General features: G+C 36.7%; 1 protein-coding gene across 3 annotated transcripts in view; it reads left to right on the forward strand.

Moving 5' to 3' along the window:
• Positions 1–12,826, forward strand: part of LOC144970756 (proton-coupled amino acid transporter 3-like) — a 57,024-nt gene extending 44,198 nt beyond the window's left edge. For all 3 annotated transcript variants that reach the window (XM_078910747.1, XM_078910746.1, XM_078910748.1), the window contains exons 9-11: positions 10,472–10,647; positions 11,529–11,701; positions 12,283–12,826. In XM_078910747.1, the coding sequence (XP_078766873.1) occupies positions 10,472–10,647; positions 11,529–11,701; positions 12,283–12,524 (591 nt within the window). In that variant the 3' untranslated portion in view covers positions 12,525–12,826. The remainder of the gene's footprint in view (positions 1–10,471; positions 10,648–11,528; positions 11,702–12,282) is intronic.
• Positions 12,827–21,193: the final 8,367 nt, after the last annotated feature.

Below are 21,193 nucleotides of genomic sequence, written 5' to 3' on the forward strand. Positions count from 1 at the left end.
TAATTCCAGTCCGGTTTTTTTTGTCAACGTTAACTCTCTCCTCACCGACAATTTGCCCCGAAACGCAACATTCATCCAGCATGAAATTGATTTTTTAAACTCAAAATAAATTCTTCAGTTTAAAAGCCATTAGGCTTATGGAGCATAGTTGAGTCCTTGGAAAAGGCTCTTTACTAAAATTCTCTCACCGTACTCAGGTGTAAAATGAGATAATGGCCATTAACAGCGTTGTCTCTGTCCGAAAATAAATTGTAATATCGCCTAACGGGCATCATGTCTCGTTCTACGTGTTACTTGTTGCTGTTGGTCAGGACCCCTTGTAAAGCGCTTTGAGCACTTTTAGTGGATATTGCGCTATATAAAAAAAGCTCAAAATCAAGCTCAAGATGGTGAAAAAACGATGCCCTGTAATCAAACGTCACATAGACAATCATATCGAAAACTGGTCTTACAATGGGCGCTGGTCATCTTCTCTTTGATGTTATATTCTTTTTACGCTTCTCTCTCTCTCTCTCTCTCTCTCTCTCTCTCTCTCTCTCTCTCTCTTACTCTTACTCTCTTCTCTCTCAGAAGCTGTCAATCGGAATTATTTCTTAACATTATCACGCCACGGATCCCGGGATATCCCCCTCCCCTCCAAATCCTACGGGTTTTTAGAAATAAATATTTGTTAATTCGTGAAGGGCGACGAGCTGGTGCACAAATTAAATTAAATGTCAATTCGACGACCTGTTCTTACATTATTAGGACTGTTATGCCGTACTCCGGGAGCAAAAAACACGTTAAAAAAATTTTGGACAGAAAACTGGTCCTTCAAATATTAATGAGAGCTTTTTTTTGTTGTTGTTGCCAAGATTAGGGTAATTTTAATCGATCGATATTTATTTGAAAGACGATATATTTTTGCCAAAATTTTAAATTCCTGTTTTTTGTTACAGAGTGAAGTAGTGTTGTGGAAATGGGTGAAACACTAACAACCTCATAATTAGTGATAATTCGTGCCTTGCCGACTTGTTAGTGCGAAAACAAAAGGTTGTGTAATTACTCCGGATCAACGGGACAACAGCTACATAAATTTGAATAATTTGATATTATTATTTCCTGATAGAAGCAGAAAGCGTCATGTTGTAGTGTTTTCATTCAATATTTTACCAGATACAGCATAGCCAAAACTAATTTTCATCGATTAGTCATAGTTTGGTTTTAATTTGTCAGCATATTTGAATGAGGAAAAAGAGGAGAAAGAGGAGAAGAAGGCTATGTGGTCTTGTGACATGCATGATACTCGCTTTCGGATCAGAATGTCCATGGGTTCGAGCCTCGCTCGGCGCATAGTTGAGTCTTTGGAAAAAAGATATTTTACTTATATTCTATAACCGTATTCAGGTGTAAAATGAGTACCTGGCCATTAACAGCGTTGTCTCTGTCGGAAAATTGTAATATCGCCTAACAGGAGCCATGTCGTACTACATGTTAAGTGTTGCTTTTGGTCAGGGACCCCTTGTAAAAGCGCTTTGAGCACGTTTAGTGGATATTGCGTTATATAAAAAAGCTTAAGCCAGATTCGCCTTGAGAGTCACATTTTCAAGAGCATCATTTATTTATCGGGGTTCCCAATAGCTCAATTGATAGAACACTCGCTTCACTTGCAAAAGGATTAAGATCGATCCCATTGTGCAGTCGAGATTTTTGTCTGACACCTTCTCCACCCAGCAATGATTGGGTAGCTGGGTCTGTTAGTACTTTGCTTTAGACTAGCGTCCTATCCAAAGGATAACAAGCAATTGCTATTGTCCGCACTTGGCTATAGAAACCGGGATTAACTCCTTGGTCCGTGGATTCGATCGCTTTGAGGGCTGCTTTTTAAATAAAATTACTTTTCCCTATCAATGAATCATATTCCATTTGTTACAGATTCAAAAATATGGTTTTTACTTTTGTAAGTCGCCCTCCACTGCCCAGTAACTAAACTTGTAGGTGGCTATGAAACAGTTCTTTGGGCGGAAGAAGACTTCCGAAGGTGGGTTGACGAAATGAATTTGGAGGTGTAGCCATACGCTACTACTACTATTACTAGTACTACTACTACTTCTACTACTACTACTACTACTACTACTACTACTACTACTACTACTACTACTACTACTACTACTTCTACTACTACTACTACTACTACTACTACTACTACTACTACTACTACTACATACTACTACTACAACTACAACAAACAACAACACAACAACAACTACTACTACTACTACTACTACTACTACTACTACTACTACTATACTACTACTACTACTACTACTATATTACTACTACTACTATCTACTACTACTACTACTACTACTACTACTACTACTACTACTACTACTACTACTACTATACACTACTACTACTACTACTCTCTACTACTACTACTACTACTACTACACTACTACTACTACTACTACTATCACTACTATCACTACTACTACTACTACTACTACTACTACTACTACTACTACTACTACTACTACTACTACTACTACTACTACTACTAATCTTTTAGCACTAAGAATAAGTATAAATAATTATATTAAGTGGCGATTGGAAAAATAGATACTCGTAGTTATTTTTTTATGAAGTAGAAAGAAAGTTAACAGAATTAGGCCGTGTCAAATATTGTAACATCTGTTGCTTAGGGCAAACCAAGTCCAATTGGCCGAGGATTATCATTTAAATTACTTCTACCGCAGTGACATTCTGAAAAATGAAGTATTTAAAATTTTGGCCAGAAAACTCGTCCTTCAAATACCAATCGATTAAAATGACCTCATCTTGGCAAACAAAAATAAAACCCTCTCAAACCAGGGACTTTGAGGAAGTTCCAGGTTTGAGATTTTTTTGGTCAAGATGAGGGTTATTTCGATCGATATTTGAAGGACAAGTTTTCTGGCCAAAATTTAATACGTGTTTTTGTTTGTTTGTTTTTTTTCCTGGGTACGAAAAACCTCGCTGTCCCACGTTACAATCAATTGGGATACGAGTCGGCAAAACAAATCTGATAAAACAATATTTCTTTCACTTTAACCATAAAACTGTAAATTTATCTTAACCTATCATTTTAAAGGCTAAAGAGAATTTTATATCCTTTTAATGCCTTATGTATCACGACATGGTACTCTAACAATCATGATAAATTTTACATTTGTCTTTTATTATAACATTAATTATATTCTTAACTTTCATCAACTCTTATCAATCAATTTCTAGAACCCACGGCTTTTTAGAATAATGAGATTTTACACATTGAATTTACTAAGTTTCAGTCTTAATATGTTATTTGGCGGGGGTGGGGGTTGGGGGGGGGGGGTGGAGGGATTAAGTAGTTGATATCATAAGATATCTACACAGGAAGTAAACGTTTTCAGGCCAAAATAAAACAAAACAAACAAACCAAACAAACAATTAAATGCCAAAAACTCTTTTGTCATTGCACGACATAACAGTGTGTAGGAATGTATTGATTTAGGATAGTTTATGGATGACTAAAACAGGGATAAACCATTTATTCATATCATCATTTTTTAATCTTTCTTTTTTCGATCAGATTTGCCAACTTTGTTTTGATGTGGTATTGATTATATTTTTACATCTGTTAGGATAACAACCAGAGGTTGGATGCGTTCGGCTATGAACTTAATGAATAGATATATTATTTTAGTAGTACTTTACAGCCATTAGGCCCATGGAGACGGGCGTTTATCTCGATTTATATTGTGTGAAACGGACAATAGCAATTCCTTGCTACCCTTGGGATAGATAGGACGCTGGTTTAACGCAACATATTTACCACCAGATCAAACAACCCAGCTACCCAATCACTGCTGGGTAGATTGGAAAATGTTCGAAAAATCTCGATCTCAGTCACTTTGCTTGTGAATCGAGTGCTATACAAACTGAGCTATCGGGAATCTCAAATAAACAATTGGATTCAATAGTCTGATGTCACGTCGCCCAGCAACGGCGGCCATCGTGGTTCTAAACAAATAAAATCGGTACTTTTTATTCTTCATGCTGGCTAGAACTTTTCATATGTCTTGTGATCAGAATGTGTAAAAGTGAAAACATGATCAGATTTATGATTTTTTTCTTCCTTTGGATACGCTTTTATGCTCGTCGGAGAAATATGTTTCATAATTGCGTCTGCCATTGTCCCGATAGTTTAGAGTCAGTTGCTAAGTTACCATGCGTCATTACGAGGGAAGTGATGTTACGACTGTTGATGCGTATTGTAGTACAATATAAAGCTGAACATATATTTTGCGCGTTTCCATATATTCTTCGAGTTCAATGTGCTTCGCATTGCTTCATTTATTCCTCCAGCAGATCAAGTGGAATCATTTGTCCATTTCTTACGGTACAAGTCACCTGTTTGGGTGTCCTTATATTACTAACACTTTTACCATATCCCTCACTGTCAATTGACAGGTACTTATTCAGACTCAAGTCAAGTAGGACAATGCGTAGAAAGTCACTTACCCAAGGAAACAAGGCATATAAACAGTCACTTACAACGCCCAAAACTGTTTTTTCATAAGACGAGACGCTTTCAATCTCGCTGGGACACCAATTTCACACTTTAACCTGACATTATATTTCTGCCGTACTCCGAAAAATAAAAAGACAAATTAAAGATTTTGGCCAGAAAACTTGTCCTTCAAATTTCGATCGATTAAAACGATCCTTTTCTTAGAAAAATGAAACTTTCAAACCTGGTACGTTCAAAACTCAGGTTTTAGAGTTTTTGCTAAGTTGTGGGTCATTATAATCGATGTTGATTTGAAGGATACGTTTTTTGGCCAATTTTTAAAAAATACGTATTATTTAAGGTTTTCTTTCTTTTTTCTTTTAGAGTGATGCAGATTTGACTTTTTAGATATTCCATGAGGCATAAATCGCATCCTTATTACTCATGTCTTTATCTTTGCGATAGACTAGCGTCCTATCTAAAGGGTAGCAAACGATTGCTATTGTCCGGTTCACGCTATAGATATTGGGATAAACTCCGACTCCATGGATCTGAAGGACTTTTTAAAAATAAAAACTATCATCAGATTAGATGGACCAGGTTAAAAAAAAAAAAAAGGGGGGGGGGGCGCCTTGGTTAAGTGCTAAAGTATCTGCTGCGGCTATGCGGTCTCGCTTTCGGATCCGAAGATCCTGGGTTCCAGCCTCGTTCGGCGCATAGTTGAGTCCTTCGAAAAGGCTCTTTACTCACACTCTCTCACCTTACTCAGGTGTGAAATGAGTACCTGGCCATTAACAGCGTTGTCTCTGTCCGAAAAAAAAAAAGTAAAATCGCCTCACAGGTGTTATGTCACGTCCTACATCTTAAGTGTTGCTGTTGGCCAGGGACCCCGTGTAAAGCGCTTTGAGCACATCTAGTGGATATTGCGCTATATAAAAAGCCCAATTTAATTTATCTCATCCTGCTCAGTGACTGTTTTTGATTGATAGTATACGAAAATACTCTGGTTCCAGGGATGGTTTTATTTTACACACAATAATGCACGTTAGCCAGCTCGACTCAGGTGTGATTGGTTATCTGGCTTTAGGTAGTGTTGAATATTTGTACGTGTTACAAAAATGCCGATTGACAGGTGATTTGTTCATTATGAAATAATTATTGAAAATCAAGCCATTTCTCTGAGATTAATGACTTTTATTTATATTGATTATTTCAATTAATAATCCCTTCCTTAAACAATGACACACGCTACTGACCTTGGAATTTTTGGAGGAGTCACTGACCTGAAAATAGGTCAAGGTAATCAATAGGCATGACTAACACAATCATCTGTTGATGGACTCCATTCAGCTGATTTCTATTGACCACCGATTACCTCGTTAATTTGAAAAGCTTCAGTAATAAAAGTACTTAAGTCACAATATTATAATTTTTCAGCCAACCAGAGGTAAATTTAAAACATTGGTACTTTACTACTTACTTACTATTCAGTGTCGTCATCATTGACTTTGGCAGTTTCTAAAGGTGCTCACACTACTATGTTATGACAATCGACCCAAACCACAAACTCATGCACCGTGGCAAACCCGCCGGGAAGCTTCGTCACAACACACCGTTCAACTAGATGCCCTGCGGTTTCGGGTTCTTTCCCACGTCGGGCACAGGTGGAAAGTCCCCACTAATGAAGCGATGACAAATGTTTGCCCATTCCTATCGTTTGTTGACAGTATCGTATAACTCTCTTCCATTCATCTCTGTCCATTCTAGGATATTTTAAAAAATATAACTTGGCCTAGGTCTTCCCCTTCTTCGTTTGCCCTCCATTTTCCCAATTTTGGCACTTTAGTTATTCAATAATCATTTCCTGATAAACATAATATTAAATTCCTTATCTCATTACAAACACTTTTATACGTTTTTCTTCACACACTCTCCATAGCCGAATCCAATATTTTAAGCTCCATTTTGTCAAAGAATCGCTAAATATTTATCTTACGTCTGGATTTCTAGTGACGCAGTAATGTTTTTAATGTTTTTGTTTTTGATGAAAGAAGTTTTTTTGACCCCCAAAACGTCCGTATTTGGTATTTTATTATTTTCAAAGTTGTTATATTATGCATTTTTTGGGCATTACATTTTGTAGAAGCTGACTTTCTGTGACTGAAGTTCTTTCCAAACCGGGCTCTTCATTTGGTAAACCGATTAAATTAAATAGAATCCCTTTCGTGGGTGAGGTCCTGCGTCCAGGTGAGTTTGCATGTCATAAACATCAATAAATGTGATCCACGACATTAAATTGGTATTATGTCGTTATGATCAATATGAAGGAAATTGACTTCAAACTCAAATTAATCACATATTATGATCACGACGACGATGTTGTTGATGAAAATGATGGTGATAAAGATGATGATGATGATGATGACGATGATGATGATGATGATGATGATGATGATGATGATGATGATTACGATGATGATGATGATGATGATGATGATTACGATGATGATGATGATGATGATGATGATTACGATGATGATGATGATGATGATGATGATGATGATGATGATAGTACTGGTAACACATACACACGATATGATCAATGCAAAGTATAAATTAAACAAGTTACGTCCATCTCAGAGAGGAATGATGCCGGGTTGGTTAAGAAAAATACACTTCATATCCGTTATACAGGATATTAATGTCATAAAAAAACGATTGCTTTGACACAATATTTAACTACTGTCAAACGAATTTTTACTTGAAGGATTGACAGTTCAATAAAGCCATCTTCATCTATGGAATGCCTATAGCTAGGGGGTACTGATAGCTCAGTTGGTAGAGCACTTGCTTTACAAGCAAAGGGAACGAGATCGATCAATGGGTGCAGTAGAGATCTTTTCCTGACCCCCTTTCCACCCAACAGTGATTGGGTAGCTCGATTTTTTAGATCTGGGGGAATGTACTTTGCGATAGACTAACGTCCTGTGAAAAGGATAGCAATCAGTTGCTATTGTCCGTTTCACGCTATAGAAACCGGGATAAACTCCGGCTCCATGGGCCTAATAAGGACTTTTTATGTCCATCTTGCCGTTGCTCAGAGCTTGTTTTGTCATTCAGTTATAAAACTGTTGTGCGGCTATGTGGTCTTGTGGTATTACACTCTCATTCGGATCGGACGGTCCTGGGTTCGAGCTTCGCTCGGTGTATCGTTGAGTCCTTTAAAAGACTCTTTACTCACGTTCTCTCACCGTACTCAGTTGTAAAATGAGTACATGACCGTAAACAGCGTTTTCTCTGTCGGAGACGTAGGCCTCATGTCTCGTCCTACATGTTAAGTGTTGCTGTTGGCCAGGGGCCCCTTGTAAAGCGGTTTGAGCACGTTAAGTGGATATCGCGCTAAATAAAAGCTCATTTTAAAAAATGTTTCAAATTTTTAAAGTTTATTCAATCTTAGGCTTTCGCCAATAAATCACACAATTTGATGACACCATACATGAAAGTGGAAAAAAAATGGTAAATGGAACCAAAAAATAAACTGATACCATTAATAACCACAAATCAAAAAAAAAAAAAAATACAACAATCGTAGTACCAGCAATACGTACTAGAATAATAATAATAATAATAATAATAATAATAATAATAATAATAATAATAATAATAATAATAATAATAATAATAATAATAATAATAATAATAATAATAATAATAATAATAATAATAATAATAATATAATAATAATAATAATAATAATAATAATAATAATAATAATAATAATAATATTAATAATAATAATAATAATATAATAATATTAATAATAATAATAATAATAATAATAATAATAATAATAATAATAATAATATAATAATAATAATAATAATAATAATAACTGCTCATTCCTACAATGGAACATGGACGAGGAAATGGGTTTAAAAACTCGTATTGTATTATTAGTTTCTATCTCCCGGCGTCTTATGTCTTATTCTATGTGCAGATCTCCCCTTTGGGGCAGCCTGACTCAGCGGTACGGTCTTTGCTTCGTACCGGGTAAGAGTACCTCTTGCGCTGTGTGACCTGCCTTGAGCAAGTCACCTCGCCCTAGATCGGTTTGTGGCGATGTACTGCGGCTGACACGCAGGCTATTCCAGACTTCTCTTTGAATAGACTCTAAAAAGATTCCTCTATTTAAATGAACAGGGAATTTTAATTCGTTTTTTAAAGTTTTAGTTTCCCTTTGTTATGCATGCACGGATCAATGACTGGAATATCTTAGAGAAAGGAAAACAGTCAGATTATTTTTGAAAATTGAATATCATCATTATTCCTTGTCAGTCACTACTTCCTTATTAATAATATTCTATTTTTACACTCTTGCTTTTTGGAATTCCGGACGTGTTCCAAATCGCTGCACGAGCTTGCGAGTGGGAACAAAGTTCGCATTCCAAAAAGCAAGAGTGTAAGAATCGTATATTCTACCCCTCTATCCATTTCGATTTCGTCATCTCTGAGTAAAAGACATTTTCAAAAAATATTTAAATGATAGAGTCTACATCTTTTTTCAAAAATCTAATTTTAGTGAAATTTAACGTTTGATAATTTTGCGTAAACCAATTGTAAACTTGATATCATTAGGCGTTACTATTTAGGGAGAGGGATGGAATAATGTGTATTTTATAAGTATTTGGGGAAATTCTGTCTGTTGTCGTGATTTAGCCGATCTTTTCAAATAGGGAACAAAAGTGTGCTGTCATAATACTGTTTCCAATCTCATTGAAAGTGTAAAAACAATCTACCAGGAAGACTGGATGCATACCTTGTGTAAATGATCTTCTGGTTTCAGAGTGATGACATCTTATGTATTATTTTTTAGTCTAGATAAATGCTGGTCGTCAATAAAGATCATCCATCCTCACTCTTTTACGCCTCGTAAATCTAAAACGCTAGTATATGCATCTAGACCCTATAGTAGTTATGCCACCTTATGATTTAATATGTAACCTATTCATTATTAGTCCTCAAAAGGACTGGTTACATAACACTTCCGAGGATTTTGGAACCGGAAAAGTAGAAGATGTGACGTCACGACTTTCCTCCCCTATTAATTGGCTCAGAAAAGAAGAACGTATCAATTTTCCTTGGATCTACTTTTGTTCTCTATTTGAGGTAGTCCCATAATATGTCTTTCTTCTTTTCTCTGACACTTCTTTACTATGTGCGGCTGTGGTATAACACTCGCTTTCGGATCTGAAGGTTCTGGGTTCGAGCCTCGTGGCGAATAGTTCAGTCCTTGGAAAAGACTCTTTACTCGCAGTCTCTCACCGTACTCAGATGTAAACGAGTACCTGGCGGTCAATAGCGTTGTCGATGTCGAAAAAAACCCAACAATTGTAATATCGCCTAATAGGCCTCATGTTTCGTTTTACATATTAGGTGCTGCTGTTGGTCAGGAACTCTTTGTAAAGCGCTATGATTATTTTTTTTTGTTTGTTTTTATTTTTTTTAAATTTTATTTTTACAATAAGCGCAGTTAAACAATCCACCTCTTTTGACGATTCTAGCAAATTTCGATATTCTGACGCGGCCTTGAAACTTGAAGCAGACAGAGGACGTGGTATGACCATTTTCTTTTGACAGTTTTATTTGTATAATTATGGGGTGGTTTGGGTCTTTAAAAAAAGTACATAAAATTGGGCGGTTTTAATAATTCTGTATATCATTATATTATACAATCGTGTCAGTGTAACTGACTATAGTATATATTATTGATAATGATAATAACAATAATAATAATAATAACAATAAATTTGTAAAAAAATCAATTTGCATAAATGATGATGACGATGATGATGGTGATGATGATGATGATGATGATGATGATGATGATGATGATGATGATGATGACGATGATGATGTAGATTTTCTTATTAACCAAATTGAATATCTACGATTCCTCAGCTTCTGCCCATCGAAAACCGGGTAAAGAACCCTGAAGCATACGGAGGTCTTTGTGGCATCATTACCCTGGCGGCCTCGGGTAACATTATCATCAATCTGACTCTTGGCTTCTACGGGTACCTGTGTTTTGGTGACAGCGTCCCTCCCAACGTGTTGACTGACTTGCCGAATCATCCGTAAGTATTGAAATCATCATCATCATCATCATCATCATCATCATCATCATCATCATCATCATCATCATCATCATCATCATCATCATCATCGTTGTCACCATCATCATCATCATCATCATCTTCATCATCATCATCATCATCATCATCATCATCATCATCTTCATCATCTTCATCTTCATCATCATATTCATCTTCATCTTCATCATCTTCATCATCGTCATCGTCATCGTCATCATCATCATCATCATCATCATCATCATCATCATCATCATCATCATCATCATCATCATTATTTATCTTCCTCCTCCTCCTCCTCCTCCTCCTCCTCCTCCTCCTCCTCCTCCTCCTCCTCCTCCTCCTCCTCATAATCATCATCATCATCATCATCATCATCATCATCATCTCCAACATCGTCATTAACGGACTGTTTGTCGCCATTTCATAATAACAGACAGCCTAATCATCAATATGACCTTAAAATTTCAAAATCAACCACCTGCCTACAATTACGTCGGTGAACAGTTTCCTCTATTGTTCTCACTGAGCAACCCCCCTCCCCCCGAAAAAAAAAACACGGACAAAAAAAAACAAAAAAAAAAAAACAAACAAACAAAAAAAAAAACAAACAAAAACAAACAAACAAAATCAACACACACAATAAAAACCAATAAACAAAGGCAAAAAGCAATAAACAGAGGAAACGAAAATAAAAAGAAAGAAATACTGTCAACATTTTAACTTGGCTCAAAATGGCATAAAACCCGCCTGACACTATGAGTCACATATTTGCGATGATAAGCATTGATGGGAATTCTGCTTCATTAGTCATTATTTCATGTCATTTTTTAAACTTTTGTTTTGAAAACATTTCCATTGCCCAGATGGTACCACACGATCTCCCTTCTGTACGGCCTCATGGTCTTTCTGACCTTCACCTTGCAGCTTTTCCTTCCGGCTGAGTTCATCGTGGACGCTTTGATGAAGAGAGTTTCCGGTGATTGGTATGAGAAGTATATAGACATAATGGTCAGAACTCTGCTGGTCCTGGCGTCCTGTAAGTATCAATCTCATATATGATTTCACCACCGTTTTATTTACTATCCTATCCACGATAAAACATGATTAAAACTTGCTTGGTTGATTAATCTTTGTCGTTTAAAATATGATGGAGGAGTACAAGACAGATGAGAAGTAGAGGGGAGGAAGAATACAATTTAAAAAAAATTGAGCTTTATATAGCGCAATATCCACTTATGTGCTCAAAGCGCTTTACAAGGAGTCCCTGGCCAACAGCAACATTTAACATATAGGGCGGGACATGACGCCAGTTAGACGGTCTTACAATCTTTTCGGACAGACAACGCTTTTAACGGCCAGGTACTCATTTCACACCTGAGTACGGTGAGAGAATGTGAGTAAAGAGCCTTCTCCAAGGACTCAACTATGCGCCAAGCGAGGCTCGAACCCAGGACCTTCCGATCCGAAAGCGAGTGTCATACCACAAGACCAAATAGCCGCACAGATTAACAAGAATAAGAGATGGAAGAAGAAGGAGGAGGAGGAGGAGGAGGAGAAGAAAAAGAAGAATGAGATTTACAAGAATAATGACGTATACTAATTTTTACCTTTCTACAGACTTAATGACCATCATCGTATCAGATATCGGACTAATCATGGCTTTAACAGGCGCCTTCTGCTCCGTGCCACTACTGTTCTTATTCCCATCTATTGGGGAACTCGTCTTGCTCCAGAAGGAACCAGGAGGGATTCCCAAATACGTCTGGGTCCGGAATATTCTGATATTTATATTCGGGGTGCTCACTTTTATATCAGGGACGTTTATGGCTGTCGTGGAGATCATTGAAAGATTAGAATGAGTTAAAAAGTGAAATATTTATGTGTACAGTAACAGAGAAAACAAGATTGGCGCATATTATATTACATCCACTAAGGAGCTTAAGGTACCTTGAAATGTTCAAACTTCAAAAAAGTTTAAAGTGTATTACATCTATTAGAATCTAGATGTAACTGATTGCAACTTTAAACATTAGTCTTTTAAACTCTCTACGTACCAGCCATTTTCATAATTATATCATACCGACCCAAAATAATTTGAAGTTTTAAACTCAAATTTAAAAGCAATAAGTGCATGCTATAGATCTGCATACTTAAAAAAAAACAATCAAAACGAGCTTTACAAGACAACATTAAGTTGTAAATATAACAAAGAGTTTCTTAAATTTATGTTTTTCAATTTGATTTGTCAAAACAAATCTAAATAAGAAAAAATGTTATTTGTAGCGTTTACGAATGTGACGATTTTCCCTCAGTTGGTGAGGAAAGGGTTAAAGGGGAATGCTAACAAAACTAACAATTTGATAGAAGGAGGGTTGAATAACTATTCCAAGTGTATTGGAATACACGTGCTCTGACACCAAACTCAAATTTCTGACAAGTGTCACATCCAATAAAAACGTACTTAAGTAATTGTGCAGTTGGTGCGAAACTATATTGAAATGTTAAACCTTTTGTCTTGAACTTTACAGAAAATAACGCAAGCCCCCCCCCCCCCTCCCCTACAAAAACAACAAATACGAGGATGATTCAAAAAGTAATGGGACTCTGCTTATTACTTTAAAACAAATTGAATCAATACCATACATTATACCTCAAATTAAAGCTTGGCATTAGTCGGGTAGAATGCTATTTTTTAACATAGTCTCCGCCACTCTCGATAACCACAGTCCACCTTTTTGTAAGGCCATGTATTCCGTCCTCGTAAAACTGAGTTGACTGGAATTTCAGCCAATATTTCACTTCTGTCTTGGCTTCTTCATAATCTTCAAAGCCATATCCCCTCATTTCTCATTCAGTGGACCAAAAAGCTGGAAGCCCGAAAGTCTGGTGAATACGGAAGTTGAGATAGCGTTGGCCGTAGATTACCTCCCTTTTCCTGACACTTGTGTGTGGAAGGACATTTTCATGAAGAAACAGTACTCGTTCTATCTCCAAATCCGGTCTAAGTCGGCGAATTCTTGCTTTCAGTCACTTCAGGGTCTATTTGTACCTGCTATCTCATCGAGAGAAATTCTTCTATCAGATCTGATCAATGCCTCTGTTTTTATTTGATTTACTGAGTTGACACTGCTTGGACGACGGCCATCACAAGATTTGTCAGATAAAGACAAGGTTGAGGGGGTTTCAGGTTAGGTGTTGGATTGCATCTCATTTTCTTCTAAATGACGAGATACACGTTCAATCAACCTAAAAACACCGCCTCTACAAAATACCAGAGTTTTATAAACTTTCCCAAGGCGTTTAAAATGTTACTCGAAGTTTCTTCTTCGAAAACAAGAAAATCAATGACAAGTTCCTGTCGCTGACGGACATTCGTGGGGGCAACCATTTTGAACTGCCATAGCATTGTCAACATTCGACAGAATTAAAATTTTCAACTTTTTGGTTTAAAGAGTACATTGTATAAGTTTAATTGAGCCAAATATGACGCCACATGAAAAATTAATGAATTCAGTAGGACATCTGTCCCATTACTTTTTGACTCACACTAGTACAACAAAACTTTTGTGTTTGTTTTTGAGAGAGAAGATGAGGAACGGGAGTTGGGGGGGGGGGGGAGATAGTCAGGTATATATATATATATATATATATATATATATATATATATATATATATATATATATATATATATATAATGGGAGGTAGAACAGGGTAGGTGATAGAGATAGATAGATAGATAGATAGATAGATAGATAGATAGATAAATAGAGAGAGAGAGAGAGAAGAGAGAGAGAGAGAAAGAGAGAGAGAGAGAGAGAGGAGGCAACTGCTCAGACCCGTGTGTCTAAATTCCAAAAGCAAAAATAGTATTACATTTTTATCTGCTTAAAAATAAAGACCGAGATTATCCAGTTCTCACTTTTCAGTACAGCTCTGCAAAGTGAGTAAAACCTAAAACCAATGCTTCATGCATGTTTTCATTCATTCATGAATATTATATTGATCTTTTTTCCAGTTTGTGATAACAGTTAGCTACGCATTGATGTATTGATCTGTCTAATTGTCTTTTATTTCTTGAATTATTTATTCATTCATGCATTCATTTATTATTTATATATTTATTTGATTATATTTCTAAAATTAGAAGTTACAAAATGATCGCTAAGATGATAAATGGATGGTTTATTTGAAAATAATGTATTTCAAACAAGAGTTGAAGAAAATAAATGGTGTAAATAAATAAATTATATAAATTACTATTTGCCATTTGGCGGCCTAACAAAGTGACTAAATATGACACGTCGTCTTACAAAGGCATTATTTCTGGGTGAACCAATTTTCAACGAGAGATTCTAAGGTTAAAATGACTAGAAGTTTGATAATTCAAAAATTGTCATGAGACTCTCCATTAAAGCATAAAAACGTAACATGGGTCTCAAAGGTTTTTCCTCCTCTATATGTTCAATTTTTAAAATCATTGAAATCATCACGAATAATATGGTGGTGAGCCATGGGTCACACATGTCCCAAAACTAAAGAAAAAGAAACAATACAACAAAGCGACAACTATAACATACCCGTACAAAATACAAAATCACCCCACCCCCAACAAAAATACGGCTAACAGACACATAAACACAGTTACACACACACACACACACACACATACACACACAGAAAGAAATTGAGAGAGAGAGAGAGAGAGGGAGAGAGAAAGAGAAAGAGAAAGAGAGAGAGAGAGAGAGAGAGAGAGAGAGAGAGAGAGAGAGAGAGAGAGAGAGAGAGAGAGACCCACATAAATCTGTCCATTTTATGACACGGTTGGGCGCCATGACAAATTTGCCTGTTCCAATCAAATGCATTTATTAACTATTGGCATAGCGCCAATGTGTCAGTTTGAAACGCCAATGTGTGTAATGCGAAATGCAATGTGCCTGGTGTGATACGGGAATGTGTCTGGTGTGATACGGGAATGTGTCTGGTGTGATACCGCAATGTGTCTTGTGTGATACGACAATGTGTCTGGTGTGATACGGCAATGTGTCTGGTGTGATACGGCAATGTGTCTGGTGTGATGCGCCAATGTGTCTGGTGTGATACGTCAATGTGTCTGGTGTGATACGGCAATGTGTCTTGTGTGATACTGTAATTTGTCTTGTGTGATACGGCAATGTGTCTGGTGTGATACTCCAATGTGTCAGGTGTGATACGCCAATGTGTCTACTGCGCAACTCCAATGTGTATAGTGTGATCGATACGAAATGTTCTAATTTATAATCGGACTCAATCATTGATCTCATAGATTACACAATTTAACCGGTATTAACCGCCGTGCTCTGTTAAAAACACGTATTTTAAAATTTGGCCAGAAAACTTGACCTTCAAATATCCATTGATTTAAATGACCCTCATCTTGGCAACAACTCTCTAACCTTAGACTTTAATACATACAATACGAGGTCCCAGGTTGGAGAGTTTTTGCCAAGAGAAGTATCATTTAAATCGATCGATATTTGAAGAAAGAGTTTTCAAGCCAAATTTTTAAATACGCGTTTTTCCAGAGTACGGCAGTTAACTGACTGTATCATCCGCATAAATCTGATTCGATTATTTCATTGCGTTGTGACTCAAGATACAAATGTGTCTCGTCTTGTCAGGTTAGTCAAGCGATGTTATCATTTGTCAGTGGCCGGATGGGTGATAGTGATCGTTAAAAATTCTAGTCCCGACTTTGTGTCCTTGGGTGAGCACTTACCCCACTCGACTCGGGTGCGAATAAGTACCTGGAAATTGCGAGTGACGAATTTTGTAAAATTTAACAAATTGAACAAAAAGGACGTCTAACAGACGTCTGATACTGTATGTTTAAATAATGACTCTCATTTTGGCAATAACTCTCAAACCTCTGACTTCTGCGACGCCACCTTAATTCATTCTATAGCTGTTGCTTGAACTTGGTATATTAAAAAAAATATGATGCTTTATGCCGATTGAAATGTATTTGCTCATTAAATATGATAATTAAAATATGTAGAAATAATAAGTTATATACAGGGTGTTTTCTTTTTTTTATTACTACCCGATGAGGAATAGAAATAGCTTAAAAATGAGAGTTTTGAGATGAAATTTCAGGAAGATGTTATAAGCCGTTACACTACAGTTGCGCATTTTGTAAAAAGGAAGAAATTTGGCTCAAGCGATATTTGTAAAAATTTCTCCCCATTTACAAAAACCGCGACTGAATTGCAACGGCTTATAGCAGCTTCCTGAAATTTTCACCTTAAAAAAACTTGAATAGTGATCAAAAACTGCAAAAAAACCCCATTAAGTGTAGCGTGGCTCAGCGGTCCGGTCTTTGCTTCGTACCCGAAAGGTAACGAGTTCGATCACCCGCTGCTGCGCTGTGAGGACTTGAGCAAGTCACCATGCCTTAGCTCACTTTGCGGTGCTGCACTGTGGCTGAACTGACGCCTGGGTTATTCCACTCTTTCCTTGGAATAATAGACTCTAAAGACAAATTTCCCCATGGAATGAATAAAGGGAATTTTATTCTTTTAAAATTCATTTCATTTATTAAAAAAAAACAAACAAACCAGATGTTCCTATCATTTCTAGTTAATTGGCTATTTCTTTATCAGGTAGTATAAAAAAAACCCCAACCCCATCTTGTATTGTTCCTACCTCCCATAGTGGGCAGGGAGGTACTTATTGTGTCTTCTATCCCCCTATATCTGTTTTCCAACTTGCATTCTGTCTTTGTCTTGGAATGAGATTGCTTGGTTTTGTCCTGGCCCTGGTCGGGGTCCTGGCTGGGAGATAAACAGTCGAATGCATAGTTATTGTTTTGGGAGATGATATTTTTTTCCTTGTAAATCATCTCTCTGTTATGTATTATTATATTTGTTCTAATTTATAATATAAGCATTTGAGTGTATTCCTCTTTGTGGGGGCCGTGCTTGTGTCCGGATGAGACTTATTGGTGATCTCAAACTAAGAACATTGATGGTATGCTCTTGGAATCTACATCTGATCCCTATTTGTTCCCAGTTCCCCTTTGTCTTACTTTTTCTTGGATGCTTTAATTGTAATTCTAGAGCTTTTTACTGTCCCATTTTCTTCCTTTTACTGGCGCTGCTATAACCTAAATGTGTTGCAAGCGCCGTAAAACCCTTAAAAAAACCCCCAAAAAACCTCAAACATCTTGTATTGTTACACGCTGTTGCCTCAGTCAGGTGACCAAGTGCTTTCTCTTTTTGTGATTACACGTTTTGTTTTATTTGTATGATAGATTTCTTACTGTTACGATGCATTGAATTCGCAATGAATTGATTTATTATTTCATTTGATTACTCGTGTAAACAGATTTTGCCTCGTTATTGGAATAGTATAGTATTATAGTATATTAATGATGTAACACGTTTGATCCAGTCAATTGCCTGGAAATGGATAATACGTGACAAAAAAAGGGGTTCCCGATAGCTCAGTTGGTAGAGCACTCGCTTCACATGCAAAGGGACCGGTATTGATCTCGGCTGCAGTCGAGATTTTTTTTTCTGCTGCCCCCCCCCCCCCCTCCTTCCTTGTCCACCCATCAGTGATTGGATAGTTGGGTCTGTTAGATCTAGCCGAAAGTACTTTGCGATAGTCTAGCGTCCTATCCAAAAGGTAGTAAGCAATTGCTATTGTCCGTTTTACGTTATAGATCCGTGAATAAACTCCGGCTCCATGGACTTCGTGGCTCTGAAGAAGAAAAAAAGAAGTTCCAGGAGACATGCAAATGTGCTGCTTGAGGCTCGAAATAAATAAATAAATAACAATAATCAAATATAATGGAAACTTCAATTTAATTGACGGTGACATATACTTTGGACGTTTTGGGTTTCCCCTTTGTCAACAAAGCATGATGAATTTAACACTATAGACGAATGAAACAAAAACGTATCAATGTTTATATCAATGCTTGATTTTAAATTTGTTATGATTGATTAAATACAGAATTTGCAAATTAATCCCGCTGACTCCTGTCTTAATTTTTAAAAAAGTTTGTACTGGGAAGGGAAAAGAAGGATAGACAGCTGAGTTATGTTTGATAGGGTGAATTTGATAAGAAACGTTTATTCAGAACCTTCCCTAATTTGTACATTGATTAGTCCGCTTAACTATGCTTCCTTTATCCCTGCAGCAAACCATATTAATTTTTTAAAGTAAGAATTTATTTTCTACAAGTACCTATGCTCTTTGTATACCACAACTAGGTTGGGTTTCTGACCTCCCATAGTGACTGAATACTCAAGGTTGTTAGTGGTAGACATTATATACTATTTTTAAGAACGTCTTATTGGTGACCGGTACTATCACATTTAGATATATTACCATATTATTAGCTGCTAAGGATATGTATGAAACATTGAAAAGATCTTTGATTGTGGTGGAACTGCAGAGATGCCCTTTATAATTATGCAAACTCATTTTCTTCAGTTTTGATAAATAAACAATCCTTTAGCCATTTGCCCAAGGGACACAACTTCTCTTTAAAGGACCTGAATTACACAAAATGGATAGTTCTTTCCCTTGTTATTATTTGAAAGTTCGCATTCTGATGAAAGGGCTTTAACACCTATTTACACTGTATCAATGTTGTTTCATAATGAATCTATCAAGCACAAAAGCAAATAATCTTGTCCAAGAAAAAACAAAACAAAAATGCCTGAAGCGGAGCTCGAAACCTGGGTACTTCTCGATCACAGTGAAATGCCTTATCCACTCGGCCACTTCGTCCGCCATAGAGGTTGTTTATAGATAATATGCGCTTGGCTAAGAAGCTCACAACATTGCCATCCGGATGTATAACGGACCAACACACAAAACTCTGTGTAACCATGAGCGTTTATAATCTTGATAATACAGTTTAGTGAGAATTACCCATAAACGTGGATGGCAAAAGGCAACAACAAAGACCCGAGGGACGTCGACTTCCTTCTATCTGTAAGTTAAAAAAAATATAACTAATGAAAGGATAAATACAACTCACCATTTTCCTCTTAAAAACGATTATTAAAGAGTAATAATTTTTTTAAAAGAACGACTTCAAAAAAGAACAAAATTCCAAACACGTAACGTATCGAGCTTAAAACCTTGGAACCAAGAATTTCTACGGAATGGAAGTACCGAATATTCATCTGTCGTCGATCTTTATTTTTTTTTTTTTACTTATGTATTTGTTTTTATGGTTTTTTCTTTGTTGTTGGCTGAAGAAGTGTTTCCGGCTGGCATTATTATGAGTTTAAAAAAAAATGCTTAGCATCAATAAAGAATTCAGGGTGAAGCTAATGACTAATGTGTTCCTGCCCCATGAGGAGTCCCCACCACTGCGAAGGTCCTCTGTAGTTTCATTGCTACAATCTCTAAAAAAACAACAACCCCTCCCTCCCCCTTCAACCGCCCCCCCCTAAAAAACAGCAAAAAACATACAACAAAACTTGAGACATTTATATAGAGCAATATTCACTAAAACTGCTCAACGCGCTTTACAAGGAGTCCCAACTGCAACATTTAACATGTAGGACGAGACATCATCACGCCTGTAAGGCGATCTTATATTTCTCTTTTCAGACAGAGATAACGCTGTTAACGCCCGAGTAAACCCGAGTGCACTCAGGACTAGAACCCTGGAGCCTACCTCAAGCCACATAGTTTTACTATACTAAATCTATTTTATGTTATAGAATCTTAACTGGATGGTAAAATCAAGCCTTCCAAATAACATGTAAATCAATGAAAATTGATTCAATTTGCGTTGGCTTGCTCGTCTCGTTTATTTCCGATTATCTTATCGTTAAAATGTTGCAATTCATTACCTGGCATACCTGTGCGACCAATCCAATTTAAACCATGTTCGCTGATTCGTTTAGTAAAAGATTAATACAATTATTTTTTATTTAAATTTCTGACACTTGCCAAGAGATAAACGGAGATCAAATAGGGAGGGAAAACGGAGTCAACTTTTACCTCGGGGGACCATTTGTTTGATTCGCATAGCATCCGAGAGGTTTCGCAAGTCAATGCAGTTCGATTGCTAGATTACATAATATGCGCAGAATGACGTTAAAGTTTTGCTAATTTTTAAATTTTCACTTCCGTAGTTTCTTCTCACCTGTCAATATACGAGTAATCTACACTTGCGCTGCATTTATTGTTCCCACCTGCTGTCAGTATAGAATTTCGGAGATAGTTTCCTCACTTCCGATGTTTTGATTGTGGAGTAAGTTTTTGTTTTGATCGATTGTCTTCTGATTTAAATTGAATTAATTAGTTTCAAATTACAATGATGACTTTTGACCAAATGCTGAAAATACTTTTGGTTTTCATTCGCTGTGTTCTAATTTTGGACGGCCCCGAAAGCTCAGTTGGTAGAGCACTCACTTTATACGCAAAGGGGCGAGATCAATTTCCAGGGAAGTCGAGAATTTTCCCCCGACCCACTGTCCACCTTGCAGCAAGGTCCGTTATATCTGAAAGAAAGTACTTT

This window comes from Berghia stephanieae, chromosome 4 (genome assembly GCF_034508935.2).
Source record: "Berghia stephanieae isolate SIO BIC M18660-M18661 chromosome 4, UCSD_Bste_1.3, whole genome shotgun sequence".
In the NCBI taxonomy this organism is placed as follows: domain Eukaryota; kingdom Metazoa; phylum Mollusca; class Gastropoda; order Nudibranchia; family Aeolidiidae; genus Berghia; species Berghia stephanieae.